At 51.7% G+C, this 25,409-nt stretch overlaps 8 protein-coding genes across 8 annotated transcripts; 6 read left to right on the forward strand and 2 right to left on the reverse strand.

Moving 5' to 3' along the window:
* Positions 1–1,720: 1,720 nt before the first annotated feature.
* Positions 1,721–2,279, forward strand: STEHIDRAFT_157643 (uncharacterized protein; the record flags this gene model as incomplete). Its single annotated transcript, XM_007304939.1, has 2 exons — positions 1,721–1,861; positions 1,944–2,279. 2 exons carry the CDS (start codon positions 1,721–1,723, stop codon positions 2,277–2,279), a joined length of 477 nt encoding a protein of 158 aa, XP_007305001.1.
* A 3,384-nt stretch (positions 2,280–5,663) lies between these two features.
* On the forward strand, positions 5,664–7,104 carry STEHIDRAFT_98515 (uncharacterized protein). The gene is made up of 5 exons (XM_007304940.1): positions 5,664–5,806; positions 5,966–6,214; positions 6,311–6,469; positions 6,572–6,689; positions 6,810–7,104. The coding sequence occupies exons 1-5, from the start codon at positions 5,801–5,803 to the stop codon at positions 6,962–6,964; spliced, it is 687 nt and encodes a 228-aa protein (XP_007305002.1). The 5' UTR covers positions 5,664–5,800; the 3' UTR covers positions 6,965–7,104.
* A 341-nt stretch (positions 7,105–7,445) lies between these two features.
* STEHIDRAFT_98518 (terpenoid cyclases/Protein prenyltransferase) lies at positions 7,446–9,608 on the forward strand (the record flags this gene model as incomplete). The annotated part of the gene is made up of 9 exons (XM_007304941.1): positions 7,446–7,641; positions 7,829–7,944; positions 8,032–8,144; positions 8,207–8,352; positions 8,447–8,579; positions 8,697–8,742; positions 8,815–9,231; positions 9,349–9,461; positions 9,501–9,608. Exons 1-9 carry the CDS (start codon positions 7,529–7,531, stop codon positions 9,606–9,608), a joined length of 1,305 nt encoding a protein of 434 aa, XP_007305003.1. The 5' UTR covers positions 7,446–7,528.
* A 1,481-nt stretch (positions 9,609–11,089) lies between these two features.
* Positions 11,090–11,679, forward strand: STEHIDRAFT_111668 (uncharacterized protein; the record flags this gene model as incomplete). The annotated part of the gene is made up of 3 exons (XM_007304942.1): positions 11,090–11,287; positions 11,451–11,545; positions 11,625–11,679. 3 exons carry the CDS (start codon positions 11,090–11,092, stop codon positions 11,677–11,679), a joined length of 348 nt encoding a protein of 115 aa, XP_007305004.1.
* A 585-nt stretch (positions 11,680–12,264) lies between these two features.
* STEHIDRAFT_122109 (uncharacterized protein) lies at positions 12,265–13,755 on the reverse strand. Its single transcript, XM_007304943.1, has 5 exons — positions 13,435–13,755; positions 13,074–13,370; positions 12,964–13,002; positions 12,559–12,891; positions 12,265–12,494 (listed from the first exon to the last, which is right to left on the reverse strand). The coding sequence occupies exons 1-5, from the start codon at positions 13,714–13,716 to the stop codon at positions 12,360–12,362; spliced, it is 1,086 nt and encodes a 361-aa protein (XP_007305005.1). The 5' UTR covers positions 13,717–13,755; the 3' UTR covers positions 12,265–12,359.
* Positions 13,756–14,358: 603 nt separating this feature from the next.
* On the forward strand, positions 14,359–15,467 carry STEHIDRAFT_122114 (uncharacterized protein; the record flags this gene model as incomplete). The annotated part of the gene is made up of 4 exons (XM_007304944.1): positions 14,359–14,655; positions 14,731–14,769; positions 14,844–15,173; positions 15,238–15,467. Coding segments are annotated over 4 exons (801 nt in total), but the record flags the coding sequence as incomplete, so codon positions are not given.
* A 2,550-nt stretch (positions 15,468–18,017) lies between these two features.
* STEHIDRAFT_111669 (uncharacterized protein) lies at positions 18,018–18,560 on the reverse strand (the record flags this gene model as incomplete). The annotated part of the gene is made up of 5 exons (XM_007304945.1): positions 18,018–18,101; positions 18,134–18,154; positions 18,235–18,333; positions 18,397–18,501; positions 18,528–18,560. 5 exons carry the CDS (start codon positions 18,558–18,560, stop codon positions 18,018–18,020), a joined length of 342 nt encoding a protein of 113 aa, XP_007305007.1.
* A 1,705-nt stretch (positions 18,561–20,265) lies between these two features.
* Positions 20,266–23,893, forward strand: STEHIDRAFT_147633 (uncharacterized protein). The gene is made up of 2 exons (XM_007304946.1): positions 20,266–22,550; positions 22,630–23,893. The coding sequence occupies exons 1-2, from the start codon at positions 20,751–20,753 to the stop codon at positions 23,557–23,559; spliced, it is 2,730 nt and encodes a 909-aa protein (XP_007305008.1). The 5' UTR covers positions 20,266–20,750; the 3' UTR covers positions 23,560–23,893.
* Positions 23,894–25,409: the final 1,516 nt, after the last annotated feature.

Below are 25,409 nucleotides of genomic sequence, written 5' to 3' on the forward strand. Positions count from 1 at the left end.
AGAGAGTGAGGAAAGCGTAGGGTAGAATGAAGAGCGAAGGAAGGGCGGGCTGAGCAGAACGACGTCGAGAGCGACTCGCGAACCGTCCCCGGCGACCTCCAACGGGCGCTCGCCTAATTTCAAAGGTGCCTCGGCCGCATCCGGACACTCTTCATAACAGCTATTTTAGTCTGATACTGATACGCCACTCTTTCGTGGACAGGAGGAGCACTTCTCGTTTGAACGACAGGACCATGCTAGTTGGCTTCTAAGTTACAGCGAGGTATAAAATTCTTGTGGGGTAGGGTAAACAGGATAGTATAATAGGCAGACATGAACGGCCTGAGAGCCACAAAACTCTATCGGCGACTTGTGTGTGGGACGTGAGCAGAGTGAGAAGAACGTTGAGCGATAACGACCAAGGCTCGGGCATCTAAACGCTGACTCTGTTGGATCACTGGAGGTACATCGCACAAACAGATGACATCGTCAGGTTCCCAAGAATAAAATGACAAGTTGGCACGCAAGAACTCACTGTTCGTAAAGAAGTCTTGTTCTTCTTGTAGAGATTGTGGTCGTTCGTGTGATGCGAGTCTTCCTAGCAGTTGGGAATTCAGAGATACGTAACCGCTCCTGACTGTTGTCATGGAGGTCGTCTGTGTGGTATGATAGGAGTTTGAAGGGTGGTTCGTGGCGTCGTCGAAAGGCGTGCAGTCGGACATGATCATGGGACGTATAGTCGTGATATAGAAGCGTCGTCAATTATGATGATATACAGAATATGTTGCAGTAGACTGTCGACCTGGAAAGAACGGCCGTGCGGAATTAGCTCGTTATTGGCGTTGGGAATGAGACTGGACGTACAGTACTGTACCACAGGCGTTGCACACGAATCGAGAACACGACATCTGATCCTTACCTCTCCATATATACTTGAGCGACCGATCCTTAAACCTGATCTTCCTTTCACTGTATCCACCTCTGAACACAGCACCATGACAGACACAATTGTACCCAGCCTGATGGCGATCCACGCTATTGTTGTTCTCATCAACATGGACAAAGAGAAACAATCCTTCAAACATGGTGGTTTTGCTACAATCAAGCTTTGAAACACACAACCGACCAGAGTCGTTTTGTCAGCAATTGGGAGTGAGTACGAGCAAAAGGCCTTGGGGAATCGTAGTCGCCGAGTGAATAGCTTTTGCTGCGAGGCTAGGTGCCGATAAAAGGCGTACAAGCTTCGATGAAAGAGCAGATAAGTGACGGTCGAGGAATGAAAGCAAAACAAAAGCCATTGCAGAGATTCGAAAGTGCCGAGGAGATTTCAGAAAAGTTGTTGGATAGGCTCATCGTGGTGCGTGCGTTTGGTGTGAGCCGTTACCCGTATGACTGTGTGGCGCTCAAGAAGAAGAAAGGGCGCCAACGCGTCGGCACGGCCCGCCCCGAGAGCCTGTACTCAAACACTCTGAGAACGCTCAGACTCAGAGAGTCGACTGGCTGATCTGAGAACCGCCCCGAGACATCGCCATGCCGGACTGAGTCAATTCTAGTGAGAAGTGCGCAAGCGAAAGCACAATGACTCCGTCTGACACCGATCGTAAGAGGTTTAGGTGCACACACCGCAATACACATCCCACAGTATAAAATCCGTCACATAACACGTCCACCCTCACGACGCCTCATCAATACCACGCACTCTCAACAATTATCTATGGCTCGCTCTAATCATCACCAAAAAATGCGACGCAATTTAAACACCGGCTGGTATTGGGACACCGTACAAAAGCCCAACGGACAGTACAAGCTGGGTTGGACGACCCATTACGAGGGTGTGGCGAAGCACAGGACCGGAATGTCCACGAAGACGAGGATCAGGGAGGTAAGAATCGACGTCCTTCGCCTCTAGAGCCCTTCCGCCACCTCGCCCGCGTACGATTTCGTGCTCATGCTAGACCGTACAGATACGTTCGCGTTGGACGGCCACCGGTGATCTCTATATTCCTCCAGATCCGAAATATAACAAGGCTCCCACGCCGCACGAGATACGAGCGCAAGTGGCGCGCAGGAGGGAGGGAGGTAAAGGAGATGCGGAGTTTCTTCCCGAGTCAGTTGTTATAGAACCCGTCGAATCGCCTCACGTCGAGGAGTTGGACGGAGAGGAAGGGGCTTGCGAGAATGCGGTTGGCGAGAGAGGGCGGTATGAGGTCTCTCTGCTTGATTTGCCTCGAGGACGAGTACACCGTAAAGGAAAGAAGTCTACGATGTCGGTGCTCGATGGCGATTTCGAGTGGATATGAAGGAATCAGGGTGGCGGGTGCGACGATGGATGGGAGTTGGAGACGGTCGGAGGGCGTGGAGTTTAGGGGGAAACAGGCGGTTTTGGAGATGAAGATAGATGGGAGGAGCTGTATGGTGGAGACGAGAGGTCGGAGAAGGATGGACGGGAGCAGGCTGTTCGAGCTACAGCGATGACATATGCTGAGAAGGTGCGAGGGATGGAGGGATAAGCGAGTTGGATCGATATGATGATGTTGTTATGTTAGAGTTACAGAGGCTACTGTGGACAGCCCAGATATACAAGATTGTCCCTTGCGTGCTGCTGTTGAACGAGGAAGTTGAACGACAGTCCGGCGTTAGCTCGCTAATGGTGTTGAGACTGTGACTGGACGTACCACAGGCGTGTGCACACGATCCCCCGCAGGATCGAGAACACAGCATCCGTTTCTTACCTCTCCATATATACGTGGATTACTTACCTTTGAACACGAGATCTTCTTCACTGTGTCCAGATCTCGACAAAACACCCTGACAGACATAATTGCGCTCAGCCTGATGGCAACCCACCTTGTCGTCATTCCCATCAACCTGAACAACTTGAAAGAGAAACATCCTCGGTCCCAGTGCTTTCGCTCCAATCAAACGTTGAAACGCGAGACGTCAAAGATTGACGACCAGATGGGGATGCGAGGGCAAGCTTCGGAGGCCTTGGGGAATTAGTTGCCGAGTGGATAGCTTTTGCTACGACAAAGTGCAGATAAAAAGCATGCTTTCATTAGCCTCGTTCAAAGTTGAAGCTCAAGTGGACCGTTGGATAACTATTGAATAGGAGTCTAAGAGCCTTTGATGGGGGCGCTTGAGATGCCGAGCGAGTTATCGAGCGTTTTTTCGGCATCTCCTCGAAAATCGCTCTTGAGCTTCCATCAAACGCTCTTCGAAAGTTATCCAACGGTCGTTTGATGACTCGGATGTCCTCGACCTCAACATTGAACGAGGCTATTGAAAGAACCAGTTCACACAGATACCGCCGATGAAAGAGAGATGAAAGAAAAGACATACGGAAGTCCAAAGAGATATCAAACTGTTGACAGAACAGACTCGTCCGAACTCGTGGGCTTGCGTGAGATCCGAGTCTTTTGGCGTTGTATCCAAAAGATGAAAGGGAGCCAACGTCTCGGCACAGTCCGCCGATCCCGAGAGCCGAGAGCCTGTACTCGCTCGGTGGCGTGGCGGGTCGTCTCGCCTTGTGTTGTACCGTTACGACCTCGAAAACAGTCCATCTAGCTCACGCTCCAGCATCGACCTCGCACCGTCACATCGCATCTCCACTTTTTTCTTCTGCATCCTCGACATCGACCGTGGGCAGCAGCAGGCAGGAGCACTTGTGCTGAATGTGGCAATTACACAACAATCACAAAGAGATTACCGAATCCAGCTAGTGCCACCATCATTCTATTTCTAATGGACTGCCCAGTGGATTGTCTTTGACGAATACAGCCAGACAATGGAACACAGGAAGCTTCTAGAATCTAGATCCTCGCGCTACGCGGCCTCGCTTTGACCACTGACGACTCGTATATAAAGGGTCCAGCGCGAGCTTGCCAGACGCCACCACCTCTCTCTCACCCCCACTCTCACCCCTCAGGCTTTCCCCCTTGCTTGACACCCTCTGCGCCACTCGCTGTTTTTTTTTTGACATCATTCTCGAGTTGCTGTTAAATCATGGTCTCTTACTCTGGCGCTCCTGGTCATCGTAATCCTGTCCTGGTGTCACGAAGCAAGACCGGTGGCAAAAGACCCGGTCTCCGACCTGTCACGACGGTCCCGAACTTGACCTCACAGGATGATTGCTTAGCGAATTATGGTGACTCCGATGATGAGGATGATTTAAGTCCTGTGGGTCCAATAGCGAGTGTCAATATGGCACCCCAGTGAGTGTCTTCGTCTCGTTGTCGCCCTCGTTCTACGCTGATCGTATCCCTGATATAGGTCACCTGCGCTTTCCCCGGTTCGGTCTTGCTCTGGGGATGAAGATGACTCGATTATGTCGGATGGCTCTGATCCTCGTGAGGAAAGTTCTCCACCGGCGCGTAGTGAGATTGCCAGTCAAAGCAGTCAAAGCAGTCAAAGCAGTCATAGTAGCGAGGAACGGCAGAGCAGCGATGAACGAGAAAGCAGTATGGACACTGAAAATGGTCGCTCGTATGTCCCCCTCGTCCTCCACTACTGACCTCTATCCTAACAATCATTACGCCTGCTCTACTGTTCGCTCGAACCAGGTACCACTCTCCCTCCGCATCCCCCTCTTCCCAAGACACGCCGAATGAAACACTACCTCACGAGTACCTAACATACGACGTCGTTTCTCCTGTTCCTACCCCCAAAATAGGGACAGACCTAGATCTTCCACCTACGGCTCCCTCTCCTCCTGCCTACTGGGTTGACGATCCTAATTCTCTTACCTCGGAAGATCTCAGGGCTTTACAAGGCTCCTCTGCTCTTGGTTTCGCGACGGTTCCTGCTGTGGAATATGGCCCGGATAACCGTGCACCGACTCCTTCGCTTGATGACTCGGGCTATAGCGGACCTTCAAGTTCTCCTCATGATCATTGGCAGGGGAACACAAATCTGAACATACAGATGGGTGCGAATGCGAATGCGAACGATCCTTCGCTCAGGTATCCGACTCCTGAGCGTTCTGAGGCTGGGTCTCCCCGTGTTCTATCTCGTTCTATCTCAAGGAAGGATAAGAACACGACCATGAAAAGGAGAAGGGACAGCGAAGACGAAACCGACGAAAACGAGGATGACGATGGTGATTTAGATGATCGGAACGCAGCGAAAAGATCGAGGGTAGGCTACCTCTTCCCTGATCCTTGTTATTCTCCGAGTCTTCGCTCATATCCATTGGTTTTGGTATTTGCATAGGTCCACCGTGAGCTTGAAGCGTATGATTGCCCGCACTTCGCGGCAGACTCGGCGGAAGGTATGATCTGTCGCGCGGCTTGTGAACGCGGCGCTTGTAGGCAGCCGCTGGAGTGGTGAATGGCTGGATGCACTGGTCAGCCTGATCCAAGTCCTTCTCGGTGATCGGGACTCGGAATGGGCGGTTCCTTTTGTTTGTACTATACATACATCCCTTTGTTCTTCGTTTAGTTATCCTTTCACTTGCTTTTCACGGCTGTTCGAGGCCTCGATCGACCTTTGTTGACTGTTTACTATAGTGAATCTATGTTTTGTGTTGCAGCAATCATAGACTTCTTGCAGAGAAAGTCGAAGTCTGTCGAAGTGAACGAGTCCGAGCGAAACGATGTGGCGCAACGAGCGGATCCGAGCGGGTGGCCCAAAGTCAAAATCAGTCCAGACCTGAGCCACCTTGATCCCCTCCACCATCCATGCTACCCCGGTAGCCAACCCATCTATCAGCTTTCCACTTAACATTTCTCTGTAATACCATTTGACGCCCTCAAACCGACGTCGTTCGTATTTTCTAGTCACGTTTCTTTTTTGACTTTTTGAACCCATCTGTTCGCGCTGAAAAATGGAGGTCGGTAAGGACCCGTTCTTGCTCCAACTGTCCATACACCCACAACACTTCCCGACATCACCTTCTACTCGTCCTCTCATCTACACCATGTACACACACTAACGCATAAAAATTGACCTACCGTCCACCTCAACACACCTTCCACCCAAACACAAACAGATTCTAAACCCCCGCGCCGCCCTCCTCTCCAACTTCGAAGTCCTCTCCCTCCTCCGCGAACTCGAATCAGACTACCTCTCGAAACAAAAGACGGCGCAGCGGATCAAGAAAGAAGAAGCTGAGGCTTCTGCGTCTGGTTTGTTGAGTCTGAATACGAATGCGAATCAAGGCGCCGGGATGAGTGGGGGAGCGAAGGCGTATGAGGTGTTGGAGGAGATTGCGCCGAATTTGAGGACGGTCGAGGTCGAGGTGCGTGTCCGCTCCCTTCGCTTTATTTTTGACTGCAAATATGTACCCGCCCGCCGACCGACCCTCGTCAATTGACTGATTCGCCTTCTCTGGCAGGCCATCCAATACCTCTCCGCCGACTTTCACCCCACGCCACACCAAACCGAAGCCGGGATCGCGCAGCTGACGAAATCGCTGGAACCTTACGGACTGAATAAGTCTGAGAAGCTGCAGATTGTGAATTTGGCACCGGTGGAGACGGTCGAGCTTTATGTCGTGCGTTATTATCTCTTTGCATCCTCGTCAGCCCATACAGTTCTCGTCCTCCGTTGCAACTGGCATCCAACGCTGATATACTTGCCGTGCCTACTCCGTTAGATTGTCGAAGAGATGGAGGACAGGCTAGGTGAACGGATGGATGAGGTTCTGTCGCATGTCCGTACTTCTCTGTCCGACACTACTGTCACCACCACCGCACCTCCAACGCTCACCAATGGTAAGCCTCTTCTCTACATGCTCTCCTTGCCCATCGACGAGTTCGCTCCACCCCGAGTCGCTTGCCTCCTATGACCTCATTGGTGCGTCTCGCTTACACCACTTTCTCATCCCGTTGTAGGTCAGGGAACGGAGACTGTATTTGGTGGGATGGTGTATCTGGAAGATGGTGGTATGGGAGGATGGGAGCAGGGTATGGAAGGAGTTGGAGATGAGTTTGTGGATGCGGGTGAGGGGATGGGCGTGGAGGGAGACTTGGACGTTGAGGAAGACTGAAAGTTGCTGGGTTTAGGAGTACGGATTATTCCGTCTACAACATGGTCTTCAAGCGTGCCACACACGTCCTAGCCGATTCCCAGCGCTAGATTCCAATTCAATTCGAGAACTCGGTTGTCCATCATTTACGCACATGTACGCCACACTAGAGCCTGCTGAAAGCATGTTTGGATGTCGTCCTGTCAAGTTCGGGCGAACGGTCATCCCATTTCCTTCTTCCCCTTGTCGTCGTCTGTCACGTTAGATCTTACTCTGACTCAAGCTACTCGAGCCTCACGCTGTCTTACAGCATGAGAATATTATGAGCGGTCTCATCGTAGCGTAATGAAACAGCAAGGCGGACAGGAAAGATGCGCGGACGCGAATGGCGATCCGCCGCCGCCTCGTCCTCAATCCAAGCCTTTGCTTTCCCCTTCTCGTCCTCCTTTCACTCACACCCACACCACCATCCCAGATTCATACCCTATCTCTCGTCCTTCGTCACACCCCTCAGCTCTCTTATAAGCTCTCGTCAAACTAATCATCTAGAGGACTTTATATTCGAACTCGAACTCGAACTCGAACATGTCTGCAGAACTGTCACCCCTCCCGGCGTTGAACAAGAACGGGCACGTCGCGCATTGTAATAGATGTCTTGCGGGATTACCGAGTAGTCTGGTGGAGATGGACTCGTCGAGGTGCGTACACTATCTCAGCGCTGGGAACCCCATCATCTGAGTATGCTCACATGTACGGTCTCCCCTATTCTTGTTGTAACGGAATGCGTGATACGCAACACATCCCCATATTCCCCGCAACATATTATTATAACCGATGCATATCGAACGATTACATCAATCTCGTCAATAATGGTGACGCGAACAGAATGGCATTCTCGTTCTATTGTCTCGGGACACTGGACCTCATGGGTGTTGCAGACACAAAGATCAGCGAGGTAGAGAGGAAAGACTGGACGGAGTGGATCTGGGCGCAGCAAGCCAGTGCGTATCATCGTCTTGTCTCACCATCTCACCATTGCGTGCGCTTATGAGGATTGTGCCCAATCGTCGTCGTGTGCTTTCGAATAGGGGGTGAACACGGAACAGGATTCAGACCAAGTCCATTCGTGACCACGGAGGATCCTTCGCTTTCGTCGTCCTCATCCAAACCCTCCGGCTCCGGGTCTCCCTCGTATACAATCGTACGTGTTCAAATTTTACTTACACGCGTAACTCATGCCTCTGACGTGACGTGGTGCCACAGCCGACATACACGGTCCACACCCCTCCGAACCTAATAATGACCTACGCAGCCCTCCAGTCCCTCGCCATCCTTCGCGACTCGTTCGATCAGCTTGACAGGGATGGATTGGTTCGATTCTTGAGGGCGTGCCAGGATGCGGATGGAGGGTGCGTGTCTTTTCACCCCCTCGTTTCTCGATTGTGCCACATTGACATACGGGGTTGCTGGTCATTATTCCTGGACGTGATGGTGCTTACACAGGTTCTCGACGACGCCGGGTTGCAGAGACTCGGACCTGCGCATGGTGTATTGTGCGTTCGCGATTAGTAGTATGTTGGGAGACTGGAGGGGGGTGGACGTCCCGAGGGCTTTGGAGTTTATCTGGAGATGTCGGGTGCGTTTGATATCACCCATTATCCTGACAACTCTGTCGTGTTGTTGACGATTCTACGATTTCGTTTCTCCTTCCGCGGCGATTTGGTGTGGCGTAACTCATGTGGCGCACGTGTAGACGTACGAAGGAGGGTATGGGCAGGCGCCGTTTTGTGAGGCTCAGGGTATGTGCTCCACATCATTCGTCCTGAAAGACGCATCATTTTGTCCCAGCCATGCTCATCGAGCTCGAACAGGTGGAACGACATACTGCGCCCTCGCCTGTCTCTACCTCGCGCCCTCATCTTCATCCTCGTCCTCGCATCCTGACGTGTCCTCCTCATCGCATACTCCTTCTTCCACTTCCACTTTCTCCCAAGACCCGTCATCATCGTCGTTACCACCACCACCACCACCATCACCACCATCCCCACTCTCACCCTCCGAACACGCAAGCACCCTCCGCTGGCTCGTGCACACGCAAGATGCAGCCTCTGGCGGGTTCGTGGGTCGTACGGGAAAATTGGCCGATGCGTGTTACTGTTTTTGGTGTGGGGCAGGTATCGAGATTCTGGGACATGGGGACGTGGTGGATAGGGATGCATTGGCCGGGTTCATGGGGAGGTGTCAGTATAAGTTTGGAGGGATCGCGAAAGCGCCGGGGGAGCATCCTGGTCAGTGTTTACGTTATCCCCCGTCTCGCGTTTCTTGCGACTCACTTTACTCCACTGTCGGTTCTGACGAAACTGAATTTGGTGGACCGTTATTTTGTTGGGTTGGGAATTTTTTAGATCCGTATCATACGTACCTTTCGTGCGCTATGATCGCGATGTATCCGCCTCAAAATCAAAATCAGGCCTCACCACTCATCGACCCTTCATCAAAATCAAGACCAATGGATGAAGTCAACGAGCGAGGTGTAGAGATGGCGGAAGAGAGGGAGAAGCGCGAAGGGTGGGCGATCGCGGGGTTGGATCCGCTCTTGAACGCGAGGAGGGAGACGGCGGGATGGGCGAGGGAGAAGATTGGGGGGTCGGGTCCTGCTGTTTAGACTGAGGAAGATTGGGCAAGGATGGAGGTGGAAAACCGCTTTGGGATTGAAGTTGACATCCGAACAGACTTGGGACGGAAGATCTGGATTGCTAGATCATGGTACAGCGTAGATACATTACATACGAGCTTGCGAGGTTTTTTTTTTTGCTTTCCTTAAGTCTTACATTACCCTACGTTAACGCCTCGAGCCATTCGACATCGACACTGCTCTTTTCGTACCCAGATAACATCGCACCTGAGACCTCAGGGTCAGACTTTTGCGAGCTCGATATTTATCCACCTGTGGCGCGCCACAACACATCTTGAGGCTTCAGTGAAATTCGGAAGAAACCGGAACAGAACAGAACGTCTTTCTTTTTGGCCCTCGTGCGAGTCGTTGACGTCTTGACCCTCGACGTCGACGCGTCCCGGGCCAACGCTGCGACAAGAGGTGTCGAGCTTCTCGTGATTCGGTGCTCTTGTCTTGTTACTGAGCTCTCGTATCTGGATACATGCTCGAGCGAGACAAGTGGTGCACTGGAAGGGGCTGTTTTCTTGGATTCGGAGGACTACTAGGGCATGGACGAAAATGACAGTCAGGCTCAGTGCTTCTTTTGGATCCTCAGACTGACACTGGATTAGACTAAGGGCATCTATCGGGAGGTTTTTCTGCTCATAATACCACGAGTAAAACATTTGTGCCTCTATCTAGGAGTTCAACAGAAAAATGCTTCTGTCCTAAGTACAAGATGTCGTTCTTGTATCTGCGACAGAGGCCCATGGTTAGTCTCCTATGAGCAAATTAGTCAATCGTTCAGCTTAGCTAGTGGTGTATAATTCTGGATATCGACGGTCTACTCGAATACCACAAGAGCTCAGGGGAAAGTGAGTTCACGATTCCACTGTAGGGATGCAATCATTTAACGGTCAAGCTGAACACAGGGCATCAAGAAACTAGCACGAGCCTGTCCACAATACGACGTCGACGTCATATAAATCAGGTATATCCTTGGTTACTCAAGAGTCCCCTCGCGATCGGTTACCCGGGCTCGACAGCGCATACGTGGGACAAAGGGACCACTGATAGTGGACACGCGGACGATGGCCATAAACGCCACATCTCCTCCAGTGGCCCGAGCACTCTGTGGTCCTGCATCGATGATCTTGTCTACGATGGTCCAGGCCACTTGAAGTTGGGGGAACATTATCTAGAGCGATAATGCTAGTGGATTCCTGCGACTCTATACAAGGGGAGCGAAGTCCCAGTGGACCCTTCTCCGTTGAGAATGTTTCATCGAGCCACCCTTCCTTTGTTCCAGCGACACGATCAAAATTAAGACACCGACGGCACAATCGATGCCGGTCAAGTTTGCCGATATATAAATGACACAGCGTGAGCAGACATGGTTGTTCACTCTTTCGCCTGCGCCTTCATCCCCGTGTGCACCTCCTCAGCGCACCTCCCACGTCATACATCACCTATCTCGACACCGTTACACAATGTTTTCCTCCCAACGCGTAGCACCCAGCCCATGGACACAACGAGCAACGGCCAACATGGCCCACAACCAATACTTCAATTTTATTCCTCCCGTCGACAATCCGAATCCGTATCCCGTTTTAGTCAAGTTCACGCCGTATGGAGATGACGGTGATACTTATATAGGCAGTCTGGAAAGATGCTCATGGGTAAAAATGGTACGTTTCTATCTCACCAACACCAACTCCTGCTGTGTCGTTCGACATCGCGGTCAGAACTCGCTCAATTTCTCCGCCGCCGATGTCTGCATACGGTACTGACTTTGTTCAACACCCCATTCATTGGCCGTGCTCATCACCTCTACGCTACCACGCAATGTAGATATCCGGCCGCCAGTTCATCATGCTAAAATTCAACGGGGGCATCCGCTTCGACGTATGTTATACTTCCCGGACGTGCAAGTTCGTGGCCCGAGAGTGAGTTCCAACTTTCAACCTGCTCTCCCCGAACATCGCTGACAAGATACATTGCTTGTGTCGTTTCGATCGTATGTAGTCAGGCGAAGGTCACTGATCCCCCGCCGAGCTATTTGCCCCAGATCTGGGACTAGAGCCCTTTTCAGTGTTGACAGTTGACGCCGTGATTGTTCTGAAACACGACACCATGCTTGACTTGTATATACCCTTTCAGTGTATTTCTATATGGTATTCCTTATTTTTATAGTCGTAATCTCTCCCGAATTCTTCTTGACACAGTCCGTGGTGAACCTGATGATACAATGTTCATGTCATTCTATGTATAACGTGCGTGTCATTGTTGTCACAAGTAGATGCTACTCCTATACTTTTTCAGACGGTACTCGAAGCTAATGCATCCCACCATTGAAGATCCACGGGTTCGCTTCCCTTGGTGCGAAAGAGACACAAAGGATTGAAGTTGAAACGGGTTTAGCTCGGTGGCATGAGTGAGCCTGAACTCACTCAATCAACGCAATAAGGTCTATACGGCTGCTGCAATCCGAGTCGGCCGATGGAGAGAAACCACGTAGTGGTGAGCCATCTATGGGTGGCGCACTAGTAACTTAGTCGGAAAATGCGAGAGTTGGACAACCGCCATCGTGGGCATGCGAGCAAGGTTATCCAAACGGACGACAGCAGCAAATTGGCTATATTTCATGGAACCTTCGAAAACAGAGGGGAGCCCGAGTCATTCGTGCGGTTGTCATAGAACCTGCACCAGTCTACGCAATTCAATGTACACATCCACCAGCGATAAAGGTAGAGCGAAAAACTAAATGACCTGCGGAAGCGTTAATCTTAGCTCGCGCGCTCTACGCAAAGCCTCACTCATCGTAGGACGAGCGAGCGGGTCCTCAGCCATCATCTCGTCAAACAGGCCGTGATACTCAGGCAGCACGTCTATGTCCTAGAACCACAAGGGATAGATCAATGTCAATTCCAGGTATCGAAAATACGGAAATATCACATACCTCATATTCGCTACTTTCCTTCATCATCCTGCCAGCCTGCCACACATCGACACGGAACGGGCAATGAGGCACATCCAGTTTCAGCATCTCTGGGGCCGGAGCTCGCCCGTATGACCCTTTTCTGCCCGACACGGTATGAGGGAAGCCTGTCGTCGTCCTAGACGATGGATCTGAGGTTTCGTCAAACGAGAGCCCGATTTCGAAATCGTTGAGATAGTAACGAATAGGGAAATGGGAGCGAAATGGCACGGTCGGTTTTTCCGAGGGATTATCATACCGAGGAGATTTAGGACCCCCGCGCCAGTTGCAAAGAATGTTGTCACAGCCTATATCCTGAAACATTTTTTTCTGCTGTCAGTTGGTGGTCTGGTGATTAAGGACGCTGAAAATGAGTGAGTGGCGTACGAGATGTGCAATGAGGCGCTTGTGGCAGAACTCCAGGCCCTGCGGCGCATACGTCCACGGTGTCAGCGCATTTGTTTGCAACGAGGGCTAACATGATACGTAGGACTTACCTCGAAGATCTGCACGACGAAATCGGCAGCCTCACGTGGAGTGTACCACTGCGGCAACGTATCCAAAAAATACAGCTTCGGCTGCACAACGAACGTGAGTCCGCTTTCGACATCAGTCAATTCCTGAAGAACGGGAACGATATGGTTATTCCCTATGCAGGCGACATGACCTTTCGCAATTTGACGTAAGATGGAAAGGTGGCGGGCTCCGGAGGGACTGGGATCTGCGCTTATGCAGACGAGTCGTATTATGACGTCTCGACCATCCGTGGTACGTGCAGGACATATGATAGGATTCTGAGATGAGACGGAAGACAGACCTCAGCTTCGAACTGAGAATAGTGTGACCATGCTGACGTACAATGTGTGGAAAACGGTCTGATATTCCTGGAGGGAGACCATCAGGGTAGTATTCCGTGAGGTACGAAAAGCCGTCGGGCGCTCTTTCGATTCCTTGAGGTTCGAGCAAGGCGTAGGCATAACCAGGATAATCAGGAGGTGCCTCCCAGAGGGCGAGGCCGTGACTTTGGAAGTAGGGGATGAGAGGACGCCAGAGATCGTATGGTTCATATTCTGTTGGGGTGAGAACTTGAGCCTGGCTTCTCCAGTCTGCCAGAGATTGTGGCAGTGAGGAGATGGGCATACTTCCAGATTGCACTGCCTAGTGTAATTATCAGCTTTTAGAGGCAAGTCAGAGGGGTAGGTGCAGAGTGCGCAGATGGGGGAGACCGGGAAGGAGGCTGAGTGGCTGAATGTGCGCAGTGAGAAAACACGTGGAAATTGGAAGTCAGATGGTTGGGGATTGAATTCGAGGAGATCCCACCCGCCAACCGGTTCTTTGGCTTCGTGAACGACTGGATCGCACAAGGATCGCAGACTACGTGAAACTCATACTAACTTGGTACTGTTCATCATGCCCACCTTCCCGATGCCCCACTCTCTTGCAGACTGGAGAAGTCAGGCTCAAGCCCGCACCCAGACAGAATATGAACCATATGACCTCTGGCGACCTCTCATCCCCTTCTTCCAAAGTCATGGCCTCGCCCTCTGGGAGGAACCTCCCAACTATCCTGACTGGGGCTATTATCGATTGCGCCAACCTAAAGGGATCGAAAGGGCGCCCGACGGTTTCTCGTACCTCTCGGAATACTACCCTGACGGATCTCCCTCCACTATGGGAGACTTCTTTCCGCAGATCGTACGTCGGACGGCCACTTCATTTCTTTTGTCTATTTTGAAACTGAGCTGTTTTATGCCTTCTGCGCCCCGCGCGCTGCGATCCCAGAATCCTATCATGTGTCCCGCACGTACTACGGATGGTCGAGATGTCATGATACGGCTCGTCTGCATAAGCGGAGATCCCAGTCCCTCAGGAGCCCGCCATCTTTCCATCTTACGTCAAATTGCGAAAGGTCATGTCGCCTGCATAGGGAATAACCATATCGTTCCCGTTCTTCAGGAATTGACTGATACAGAACGCGGACTCACGTTCGTTGTGCAGCCGAAGTTGTACTGGTTGGACACGTTGCCTAACTGGTATAGTGCACGTGAGGCGGCCGATTTCGTCGTGCAAATCTTCGAGGTAAGTCCTGCGTATTATAACAGCCCTCGTTGCAAACAAACGCGCTGACACCGAACACGTACTCATGCGCCGCAGGGCTTGGAGTTCTGCCACAAGCGTCTCATTGCACATCTCGTACGCCACTCACTCGTTTTCAGTGTAATCAGCAGACCACCAATTGATAGCAAAAAACAAATACTATGTTTCAGGATATAGGCTACGACAACCTTCTGGTCAACTTCCGCGGCGGTCCCCAATATCCACCGCCCACTAATACTTCATCAGAGACCTGGCCATTTCGCTCCCATTTCCCTATTCGTTACTACCTCAACGACTTCGAAATCGGGCTCTCATTTGACGAGAACTCCGATCCATCGTCCAGGACGACGACAGGCTTCCCTCATACCGTGTCGGGCAGAAAAGGCCCATACGGGCGAGCTCCGGCCCCAGAGATGCTGAAACAGGATGTACCTCACTGTCCGTTCCGTCTTGATGTTTGGCAGGTTGGCATAATGATGAAGGAAAAGGCTCGGTTTGAGGTATGTGATATTTCCGTCTGTTCGATACATGGAACTGACGACGATCTATCTCTTGTGGTTCTAGGACATAGGCGGGCTGCCTGAGTATCAAGGCCTGTTTGACGAGATGATGGCTGAGGACCCGCTCGCTCGTCCTACGATGAGTGAAGCCTTGCGTAGAGCGCGCGAGCTCAGATTAACGCTTCCGCAGGTCATTTAGTTTTTCGCTCTACCTTTATCGCTGGTGGATGTGTACATTGAATTACGTAGACTGGTGCAGGTTCTATGACAGCCGCACGAATGGCTCGGGCTCCCCTCTGTTTTCGAAGGTTTCATGAAATATAGCAAATTCGCTGCTGTCGTCCGTTTGGATAACCTTGCTCGCATGCCCACGATGGCGGTTGTCCAACTCTCGCATTTTCCGACTAAGTTACTAGTGCGCCACCCATAGATGGCTCACCACTACGTGGTTTCCCTCCATCGGCGGACTCGGAATGATTGCAGCAGCCGTATAGACCTTATTGCGTTTATTGAGTGAGTTCAGGCTTACTAGCGCCACCGAGCTAAACCCGTTTCAACTTCAATCCTGTGTGTCTCTTTCGCACTTGACTCATTTTATTCCATATTCAGAGGACTTCCTTGTGCCCATAGGGATTATACAACAGCCCATCGATTCCATTCTGTTACAAGAAGATAGGACACGTCGGTCAGGCATTTCGGATGGCGTCACAAATGCTCCGATGCGACCAGAGAGCAATGCCTCGTGAATCTCAACGCACAGTGGAATACTGCTGAATCTCGCTCTGATCTGAGCCACCCTGGTCTAGTCTCGCATCACCTTCTTGTGCATGGCTGTACCCTGAGCTTCACACGTTGATTGTGTGAGTCTTGAAAGTTGAATGTCCGCAGCGACTCCTCGTTGTGCGCGGCGTCGCATCCGCCGTTTTGGGCACAAACAAAGCATCACGATCAAAAATTGAAAGCCCATGACCGAACCCCATCAGACAAGAGACAAGGACAAGAAGAGTGATCAAGATCTGGAACGCATGCGAGAGCGAGCAGGCAGTCGCGCCTAGGATAGCTTTTTTTTTTCTTTCTTTTTTTTGTTGGTGGAACCGAGTAACGTAGGGTAGGAAATAACGTTAGCTTCTTTTACCCCAGTAGGCCAGAAACACCGCGCGGAGATGCTGTTCTCAGACGCCTCTCCACTAGTAGTAAGTAGCCTAGCTGTTGCTAGCCTTCCTACTGGGTCGGAATCCGGATAATGCTGAGCACACCACAGGATGACGTTTTAGAGGTTTGTTGAATCACAGCACCGCACACGAAATCCGTGCGCGCGAATCAATCCATCTCGTAAGTGACCGAACCAGGAGAGAGATCGAGCCGTGACTGAGGGTGCGGTGGCGTGGTGAAGCGATTCAATGTGATTCATCCACAACAAATACAAGCACTCACATCATCAAGAAACCGCAGCAATTGAGAAGGAAGTGTATAAGTAGAGGAAAAGGGAGGTATGCGGTGAGGCCGGATGAGCGTGAGCGATACATATCGTCGAGAGCGAGAGAGACCGAGACAAGGATTCAGAAGTTCGGGCATTCGGACAACATTGCGAACGAGAGCTGTGAGCGGAGGCAGGTGTCAGTGATGGTAATTAGGTCATGAATAAAGTGTCGTGAATTGCGATACTATACTGCTGACGTGAATTACCTTAGATGTACATAGATGGTAGTGCGAACGGAACTAGCACGACTCGCCTATGTAAGTCGTCATCCCATGCGCACACAACCTGCACGTCGCCCACAGAGCCTCAGCCGCTATCGAAATCTGTGGAGCCCAGATGAAATATAGCAAAAATGATGAACGCAAGTTGTCGTCGCCAAAATAAAGTGAAGCATGAGAGCGACGAGACTTACTGAAGATGTAACCTGCTAGGGAACTCGTCAAGTCAAAGTCACTCGCGAAATCTGCACTGATGATGTTAGCGAATAATTCATCGACATTTGGAAGGCCGGCCTATCAGGGAAAACACAGCGCCGAGTATTAGCATACATCACAGACCGACAACAATGAAGGTAACCTGAGCCTGAGGTGGTGGTGGTACACACGCAAGGGACGAGTCTGCGATACTTACTTGGCGTCACCTCTGGAAATCGTCCTCATCGGTCGGGTGGGAGGAGTTCCGGTGAGGAGAACGTAGATAAATGGACTGTTTCGAACAGAACCGAAGGGCGGACTGTGTTTGTGGATGGATGGCTTTCGGATGTGTTAATTTCGGAGGACGATGCGACAAAGGAGCATGCTTCACGTCAAGTTCGGGTACAGAGCAGATGACCTCTTGTAGAGTCTCGTAAGGACGAGTGCTCGAAGAGACAATAGTTGACTCGCTAAGCAGAAGTTGGTGGAAGGTGGAGGGACTGGCATAGAGTAGTTCTCGATGGCATGAGGTTCTGCACCACCGTGGGGTTTGACATGCGCGAGATCATCTAGAGAGTCGTGAAATTATCAGCGTGCGTATGAAGGAGAAGAGCAAATCAAAAACGCATACATCGGGAACTCTCATCTCCCCGAACGACCAAGCAAGGGCCCAACGACGAGTCTAACCTTGAATGAATTCAGTGATGGCGTAGGTTATCAATCCCAGTAATCTCCTGGGCCAAAAAGAGACGACTCAGCTCCACACATATTTCGACGAAACCTTAGTAGTGCAAGACATGACTTCCATGTCCATGCAGATATCAAAAAATATCAAGGAAGCGCGCGCATCAACCTGTCATTTATTCAACGCAGCTTACATACGTACCTCATATCTCTACATACACGGTTTCGAGCGAAAGAATCCCCTCAGCCCCTCTGAATCGTCCTTAATCACAGCCTTGCAGATTCCCAGCTCGATCGCTTGTCGTCCTCAGTTTTTCGACTTCCCACTGGCGCGCGGCCGGTTAAGATCCACTATGCATGCAAGAACAAGCAGTCAGTCGTACACAAGCAGGCGTTTTGGAGGTCTGAAGGATTGTTGAGTCACAGCACAGTACACGAGTAGAAATCCGTACGCGCGAATCGATCCAGCTCGCAAGGGACCTACCTGGGAAGATGGACCTTGAGGGTGCGATGGCGTGACCGTGGTACGGAACGAAGCAGCATCACGATCAAGAACTGAAAGCCCATGATCGAATTCATCAGACTAGAGACAAGAACAAGAGGGGTGGTTAGGATCCTCTATGAATGCAAGAACAAGCAGCCGTACATCGTACACAAGATGGCGTTTTGAAGATCTGAAGGTTCGTTGAGCCGAATAATTGACATTTGAGTAGAAATCCGTGTCCGCGAATCGACCCATCTCGAAAGTGATCTACCAGGAAAAAAGGGATAACTTACATAGATGGCGTTCCGGAACGAAGTGAAGGACATAACATGATCGGACTCACAAAACAGAATCAAGAGCGGCCAGAATCCATCATACAAACACAAACACAAGAACAAGAACAAGCGGTCCAGTGCACCAGGAGGTGCGGAGGATGATGGCGAGACCTATCGGCGAACGGCGAACATTTACGAGCCCGAAAGCATCAGAATCTCTGAATCAAGCGGATAGAGCTGCGAATGTCGGAAGACATTAATATTGAAGGTTATGTTGGGTAGTATACATACAGTGATCTCTATGCACTGTAATACTGAGGTTCGTAACCCCCATGCTCATGCTATAAATTATCAGATTTTCAGATTCGCATCGTCATCGTCTCATTTGCAACACGCAGCTGGACGGCGGTACCTATATCTGCCCAGAGAGACCGACTGCCAGTGGGTTCGCTCTGACCCACTGCGAACGAGCCAATACGGGGTGAGTCGTTCGTCCTATGATACAGTGTATGTTTGAGTGAGTAGGTTATGTGGCACGATGCCAAGTACAGTGATTCGACGACCTACTTTTGCGTAAGTGAGAGCTCCCGAGTTAAATAAGACTTGGTCGAGTGTCTAAATTTAAACTATACCGTCAAGAACAGCAAAGTTATTTCGTGGCCGTTTATGATTGTCGAGTTGAAAAGAGGGCGGAACCGGTGTGCGACGTGGCCCAGGACGAAGTAACGTCCGGCCTGAGTAGAGTACTGCAGGAATAGGAATAGGAATAAGAATCAAGAATCGAGATCACAACTTAGGCATTAGGCCTTAGGTTTGATCCTCGACTAGCCCTAACGAGCATATGTACGAGCCGGTCGTGGCGAGAGCATTAAGTAAACGCAGGAACGTGTGAGGGAAAGCAAACGCCGGGAGGGAGGGACTTGAACGTGCAGAGGTGTGGTGGCGTGACGAGCTGAGTCGCTAGTTTGCCATCTCAGCCAACTTACCCCAGATTCGAAGTCAAAGTCCAGGAGGAGCGGAGGTGCGGAGCTCATGGCGAGACCGATTATATTGACGAACGTGGAGAAAATAGAAAGCAAGCTGCTGAGTAAACCCACCAAGATTTTGGAGGACTGCAGATAGAACTGACATATGACCTACGTATAAGTACCCAGACAACGTAGATGTATACCCGCGACTTCACAGACAGTGCTCGAGCGTAATGTTCCCTAGTTCCCAAGTCACAGAGGTCGATCGCTGAGGGTGAGCTAGCGAGCCGAGATCCACAAGAAACGGGGGATGATGTTCTACGTCTAAGGGAAAGAACAGAGAGCAAGCAGGCAGGCATGAATTATTGAATAACGATACATACACAAGACATGTCGTCGATGAAAGCGTCTAAGAGAACCAAGTCTATGCATACGGAAACGCAGAATCGCCGAGTCGCGGTGTTTCGAGATCGTCCATCCGGTCTCCGTCATTTTATGCCAACCAGCTACAGTACCACCACGTGCACGCTAGCCAACGATTCGACCAAGAGAAACAGGAAGAACGAAACATCGAGAGTGGTGTCAATGTGGCGGTGGCCCCGACATTGACGACAAAGAAGAGTCCGGGAGACCCTGATCTTATTTCCGGGAGAGAAAAATTGCACGAGTGTCAGATGGTGAAAAGGAGCGAGTTTGCCCGACTCGTTACAGTTACGGGGCGTCTTTTTTTTTCTTTCTTGTTGCTCTACCACCATCATGATCATATATATCCCCTCGCTCTATGTGCTGGCAGAACGACCGCAGGAAGATGAGAACGAAGATGGAGACAAAGGAGGGGTGGACCAAGAATGGATACTTATGGACGCGGGGAGACGTCGGAGGATTCAGACCGAGAGGGTACACGTTTGTGCCAGAGTTGAGAAGGGCGAGTTCCTTTCATTATTCGACTTTTTGTTTTCTGATATTCGAGGTTGGAGGAGCGCAGTCGAGATGCTGTTCTTGGAGGACAATTGGGAGAGGAGAGGACAAGGTGAGTGAGTGTTTAGAACGAGAGCATTCGAGGACTGTCTCGGACGATGGGCGGCCGTGATTGGCCAGACGGAGGCTAGATGCCACGCGAGTGGCGCGGCACGCGGCGGACGAAGGCGCTTACCGTATCGAAAGCAGTCCTCCTTGTTCTCCCCAGACAGTCATTGTCCGCTCCCACTGCGCCAGCCAGCCTCTGCACAAGCACTACCCACACATCATACGTATCGTACATCGTTGAGCAGTTATGCAGTCTACAGCGAAGAGCACTGAGGACGTGCTCGACGCCTGGAGCAGCCCCGCCACACAAACACATATGATCTCTAGCCACATACAGGTCCTGCCGAGACCTGTATACGGCGCTGAGACCGCAACGTCTTTCACCAGCATGGAGGCATTCATACCTCGACCACAAGCGAAGACAAAGGTGCGCCGTGCACAAGATGCAAAGCCGATGTCCTACTCCAGTGCCGTCTCTGGCACACAACAACGCCCCACATCCATAACCCCCTCCGTCTCTGCACCCATGCCCAGCACAAGCACAACCAGAACCTTGCAATGGTTCGAGCAGCACTACGCAGGGATCCCCATCGTCGACAGCATCTCGCCCGACGCATGGTCTCTCTTACCCGACGAGTGGGTCACCGCCGCCGCCTCCGCCACCCCATCCTACGTGCACAGAACGGCCCTAGCTACACTCACCCCCTCAGCCTCGTCCGCATCCTCATCCTCTTCGCCAACCAACACAATCGACACCCTGCCCCGCTCCCCATCGCTCTCACCGTATCATGCCCTCCCCTTCAACCCCGCCATGATACTCCCTCACCACGCCCACGACAGTGTCTACGCCCCACGCGCACTCCGCGCCCGATCCGCATCCACCGCATCGACATCCACCCTCCCCGAGATCACGTCCGATGGCAGCCCCCGCCTCAGTCTTGTTGGCAAGCCGCCCCCGGAGCTGACTCAAGCTTATCAGTTCAACTTCTCCTTCAACCCCGGCGCGAAAGCCTTCATACCTGCCTTTCCTCCCCTCGTATCCACATCCACATCTGCATCTAGTTCTACGCCGACGACGAGGCCAGCAGTGTTAAATTCGAGCTCGACGACTACGCTCTCGTCTACCGCGTCCGCCGCAGGATCCAGCACGGCTACACATTCCGCTTGCACATCTACTACCTCCCTCTCCGGCGGCAGCGCACCCACATCGCCTTCTCTCCCTCACAAACTCTCCACCACCACACGCACAGCACCCATCAACTGCCCATACCCCACCGCCGCTGCTATCACTGCTGCTCGCGATGAAGGTGGTGTAGCCCCAAACATCGAGATCATCCCCGATCAAAAGATCGTCCCGCCCCCGCCACCGCCCACTCCCCCACTCGACATCCTGCACTACGACCCCCTATCCCGCGCCTGTCCTGTTGCACAATACCCACCTTCTACACCCTACTTCAGACCTTGGGCGCCCGCGTTCGAGAGGGCTATTGAGTACTGCTATGGACGGGGTTATCCTTCTGCGTCGGCGAGTGGTAAGGGCAAGGGCCGCGCATTCTTCTCCTCTTCCTACTTTTCCGACGACGACGATGATGATGTCTACGTGGCAGAGGATGTGGGAGAGGGGAGGGGGAAAGAGAGGTGGGTGGAGAGAGAGATGGAGATGGAGAGATGCGCGGAGGCGGTGGTTTGTATGCGTGATTGGGACGGGAGGAGGATGAAGGATCTGGCGTGGTGTGTTGTTTATGCTGCGTCGGATGCGAGTTTGAGACCGGCACATTCGTCGGGGAGGGAGGGCTCTATTCTCAGCTCTCCAAAACTCTCAGCACGGAGCGCTCCATCTGATGACAATGGTGAGGTGGATGTCGATGGTGGGGAGGGTGGTGGTGGGACCAGGGAGGCAGGAGGACACACCCATCCAGACGTCGCACTCTTCACAACACAACTCGTCGACGCCTTCGGGAGATTCTACGGAACGGAAATGAGGAGTGAGTTTGTGGGCTATTTGAGGGAGTATGGGAGGGAGACGTTCGTGGGTTGGTGGGAGGTTGTACGTGTTGTTTTTTTCTCTTACTATTACTCGGGATTAAGTAGGCGCTGGCTGACATGAAATGTGGGAATGGATATAGGACTCGACGAACTCGATATTTCGACCTTTGCTCACTGCGCCTCCCCTCCTCCCAATGCCTACCCTGGCCCTGGGCGAGGCGCACCAGAAGCAACCTCGCTCCGAGGCATACGAGACGCGGCTCCGGGACGTGTACGAGAAACAGCAGAGGAGCGAGTACAACAAACAACAAAGGAGCGAATACGAGAAGCAGCAGCGGAGCGAGTACGAGAAGCAGCGACGACGAAGGGAACGACGCGAATTGGAGACCCAGGCGAATTTGCAGGCTGCGCTGGCGTTGACGAGGTGGTTGGCTAGGTTGTTCATGCTTTCGTCTGGTCCTTCGACTCCTTCCGCCGAGTCTCCTGCGCCTGCCCCTCATAGTTCTACTGAGGAGGAGGACTTAGAGTTGGACGGTGCTGGTTTCAACTCCGCCGAGGATGGTCCCCATGACGGTGTTGGTTCGAGTGGGAGTGCCGGTCCTGGTCTGAGTGTCAGCACAAGCCCGATCATCGACGCCGCGCAAATGCTCGAATGCATCGACGTGCTTTGTGCCCCCCCGCCGCACAGTAGATTTGGAGCGCACGACCTGGACCTGGACGACGACGTGCAGATACAAATGGCCATGGCGCGCGCAGCGGGTCTCTTCGAGCTCGTGGGCAACACGGAGGAGAGCGTGCTCTGGAGCGGGATCGCAGAGGTTTTGGACGATCTCCATCAATCCCATATCGAGGACACAGAAGGGGATTGGCTCACGGAGGAGGACGAGAGGTATGCGATGGAGCGATATCCCTTAGGCGGAGGGAGGCGGAGGGAGAGGGGGGAAGAGAGGGAGTTGGGAGATGTTATGGATAAGGTGTTGGGGGCTTTGGGGTGTGGTGGTATGTCTTTCCCCATGCCCGTGCCCGTGTCCATGCCTATGCCTGGACTCGAGCTTGAGTCTGCGTGGTGAGGTGAGGTGAGGTGAGGCGATCGTGAAGGTTGCTGTTCTTAGTTCTTAGTTCTTAGTTCGCAGTTCGCAGTTTCTTCGCACCGCGTTCGCGTTTTGGTACCTTCAGCTTACGATGGATCGGTTCCTATATTTTTTACATCCCGTCATCGACCTCTACTTCGTCTCCAGTGCGACCTCCATATCTCCTCTCCACATACACCCTCTCCCACGGTGTCTCTTTCCTCGTTTCCTCGTTTCCGCTTTCCGCTTTCTATTTCAGTATGGAGCCCGTGTTTTGAGTACTTACCAGTCGAAGTCGTAGCCGTAGTCGTCGTCGTTGTTCGTTAGCTTTTTCGTGTAGTCACTTAGTAGCTACATGCCATGCCATAGCTGTGTTCTGTGTTCGTCGTTCCGTCGTGCTGTTTTGAATATATTTCGTTGTTTACTATCATTTCTGGGATGCTGACAACCGAGAGCCGCGCCACTCGCGTGGCATCTATATACATAGCCTCCGTCTGGCCAATCACCGCCACCCATCGTCCGACGACCGTCCTCGAATGCTCTCGTTCTAAACACTCACACACCTTGTCCTCCTCCTCTCCCAATTGTCCTCCAAGAACAGCATCTCGACTGCTCTCCTCCAACCTCGAATATCAGAAAACAAAAAGTGGAATGATATTAATGAAAGAAACTCGCCCTTCTCAACACAAACGTGTACCCTCTCGGTCTGAAATTGAATCCTCCGACGTCTCCCCGCGTCCATATCCATTAAATTCTTGGTCCACACCCCTCCTTTGTCTCCGTGTATAGTGATATATACTTATGTTTGTCCACGAATTGATCCATCTCGAAAGACGATTCAAAAAGTGACCTGCCTCAAGGGATAAGTAGAGCCTGAGAGCCCGGGTATGATAGCGTGTCGGAACGGAACAGCATCACATTCAAACTCACGACCTAAAGACGAGTGGTGAGTACAGTGACATAGAATCCAGTATGATTACAGTATATATAGACGCAAGAACGAGAACAAGTCCTCTAGTGCGCCTAAGTCCGGGAGATTCAGATGCGGAGGATGGCAAGACCTATCGAAGAACATTAATATTACGAACCCGAAAGCATCAGGATTTCACATAAGTGGATGGAGCTGGCTTATGGTGCTTCGAAGGTCAGTCACATGTCCTAACTGCGTAGAGCATGATAGCCATGACTTTGTGCATACGGTGCGCGGGCGACGGGCGTAGTGTACGACTCGAGGGGAAGAAAAGAGAGAGCAGAGAGCAGGCGGCAGACAAGTATGAGAGCAAGACGTTCGATGACTCCAAGATACAACCCATCGTGCAGATCGTCGATGAAAGCGTCTAAGGGGAACCAAGTCTATGCATACGGAGACGCGAAATCACCGAGCCACGGTGCTTCGAGATCGTCTGTCCGGTCTTCATTATTTTAAGACAACCAGCTACAGTACCACCACGCTAGCCAACGATTCGACCAAGAGAAACAGCAAGAACGAAACATAAGAGTGGAATGTCAGTGTGGCGGTGGCCCCGACATCGACGACAAGAAGAGTCCGGGAGACCCTGATCTTCAGATCTTATTTCCGGGAGAGAAAAATTGCACGGGTGTCAGAGTCAGATGGTGAAAAAAGGAGCGAGTTTGCCCGACTCGTTACAGTTACAGTTACGGGGGCGTCTTTTTTTTTTTTTTTTCTTTTCTTGTTGCTCTACCACCATCATGATCATATATATCCCCTCGCTCTATGTGCTGGCAGAACGACCGCAGGAAGATGAGAACGAAGATGATACACAAGGTGGGTGTTATTCAACGGTGTCCTACTCGGATTGTAATGCGCCGTGCTGTTCTATAGCTATGAC

The sequence above is a fragment of the Stereum hirsutum genome, assembly GCF_000264905.1.
Source record: "Stereum hirsutum FP-91666 SS1 unplaced genomic scaffold STEHIscaffold_8, whole genome shotgun sequence".
NCBI lineage: Eukaryota > Fungi > Basidiomycota > Agaricomycetes > Russulales > Stereaceae > Stereum > Stereum hirsutum.

Excerpts from the sequence above, each read along its gene's own strand:
- STEHIDRAFT_122109 (XM_007304943.1), bottom strand. The coding sequence starts at position 13,716 with ATGCCCATCTCCTCACTGCCACAATCTCTGGCAGACTGGAGAAGCCAG. Across the intron at positions 13,371-13,434 it reads CAGACCGTTTTCCACACATT|AATCCTATCATATGTCCTGC; the intron begins GTACGTCAGCAT and ends GTCTCATCTCAG. Across the intron at positions 12,495-12,558 it reads AGGAAAGTAGCGAATATGAG|GACATAGACGTGCTGCCTGA; the intron begins GTATGTGATATT and ends TTGTGGTTCTAG.
- STEHIDRAFT_147633 (XM_007304946.1), top strand. The coding sequence starts at position 20,751 with ATGCAGTCTACAGCGAAGAGCACTGAGGACGTGCTCGACGCCTGGAGC. Across the intron at positions 22,551-22,629 it reads TCGTGGGTTGGTGGGAGGTT|GACTCGACGAACTCGATATT; the intron begins GTACGTGTTGTT and ends GAATGGATATAG.
- STEHIDRAFT_98515 (XM_007304940.1), top strand. Across the intron at positions 6,215-6,310 it reads TGAGGACGGTCGAGGTCGAG|GCCATCCAATACCTCTCCGC; the intron begins GTGCGTGTCCGC and ends CTTCTCTGGCAG. Across the intron at positions 6,690-6,809 it reads ACCTCCAACGCTCACCAATG|GTCAGGGAACGGAGACTGTA; the intron begins GTAAGCCTCTTC and ends ATCCCGTTGTAG.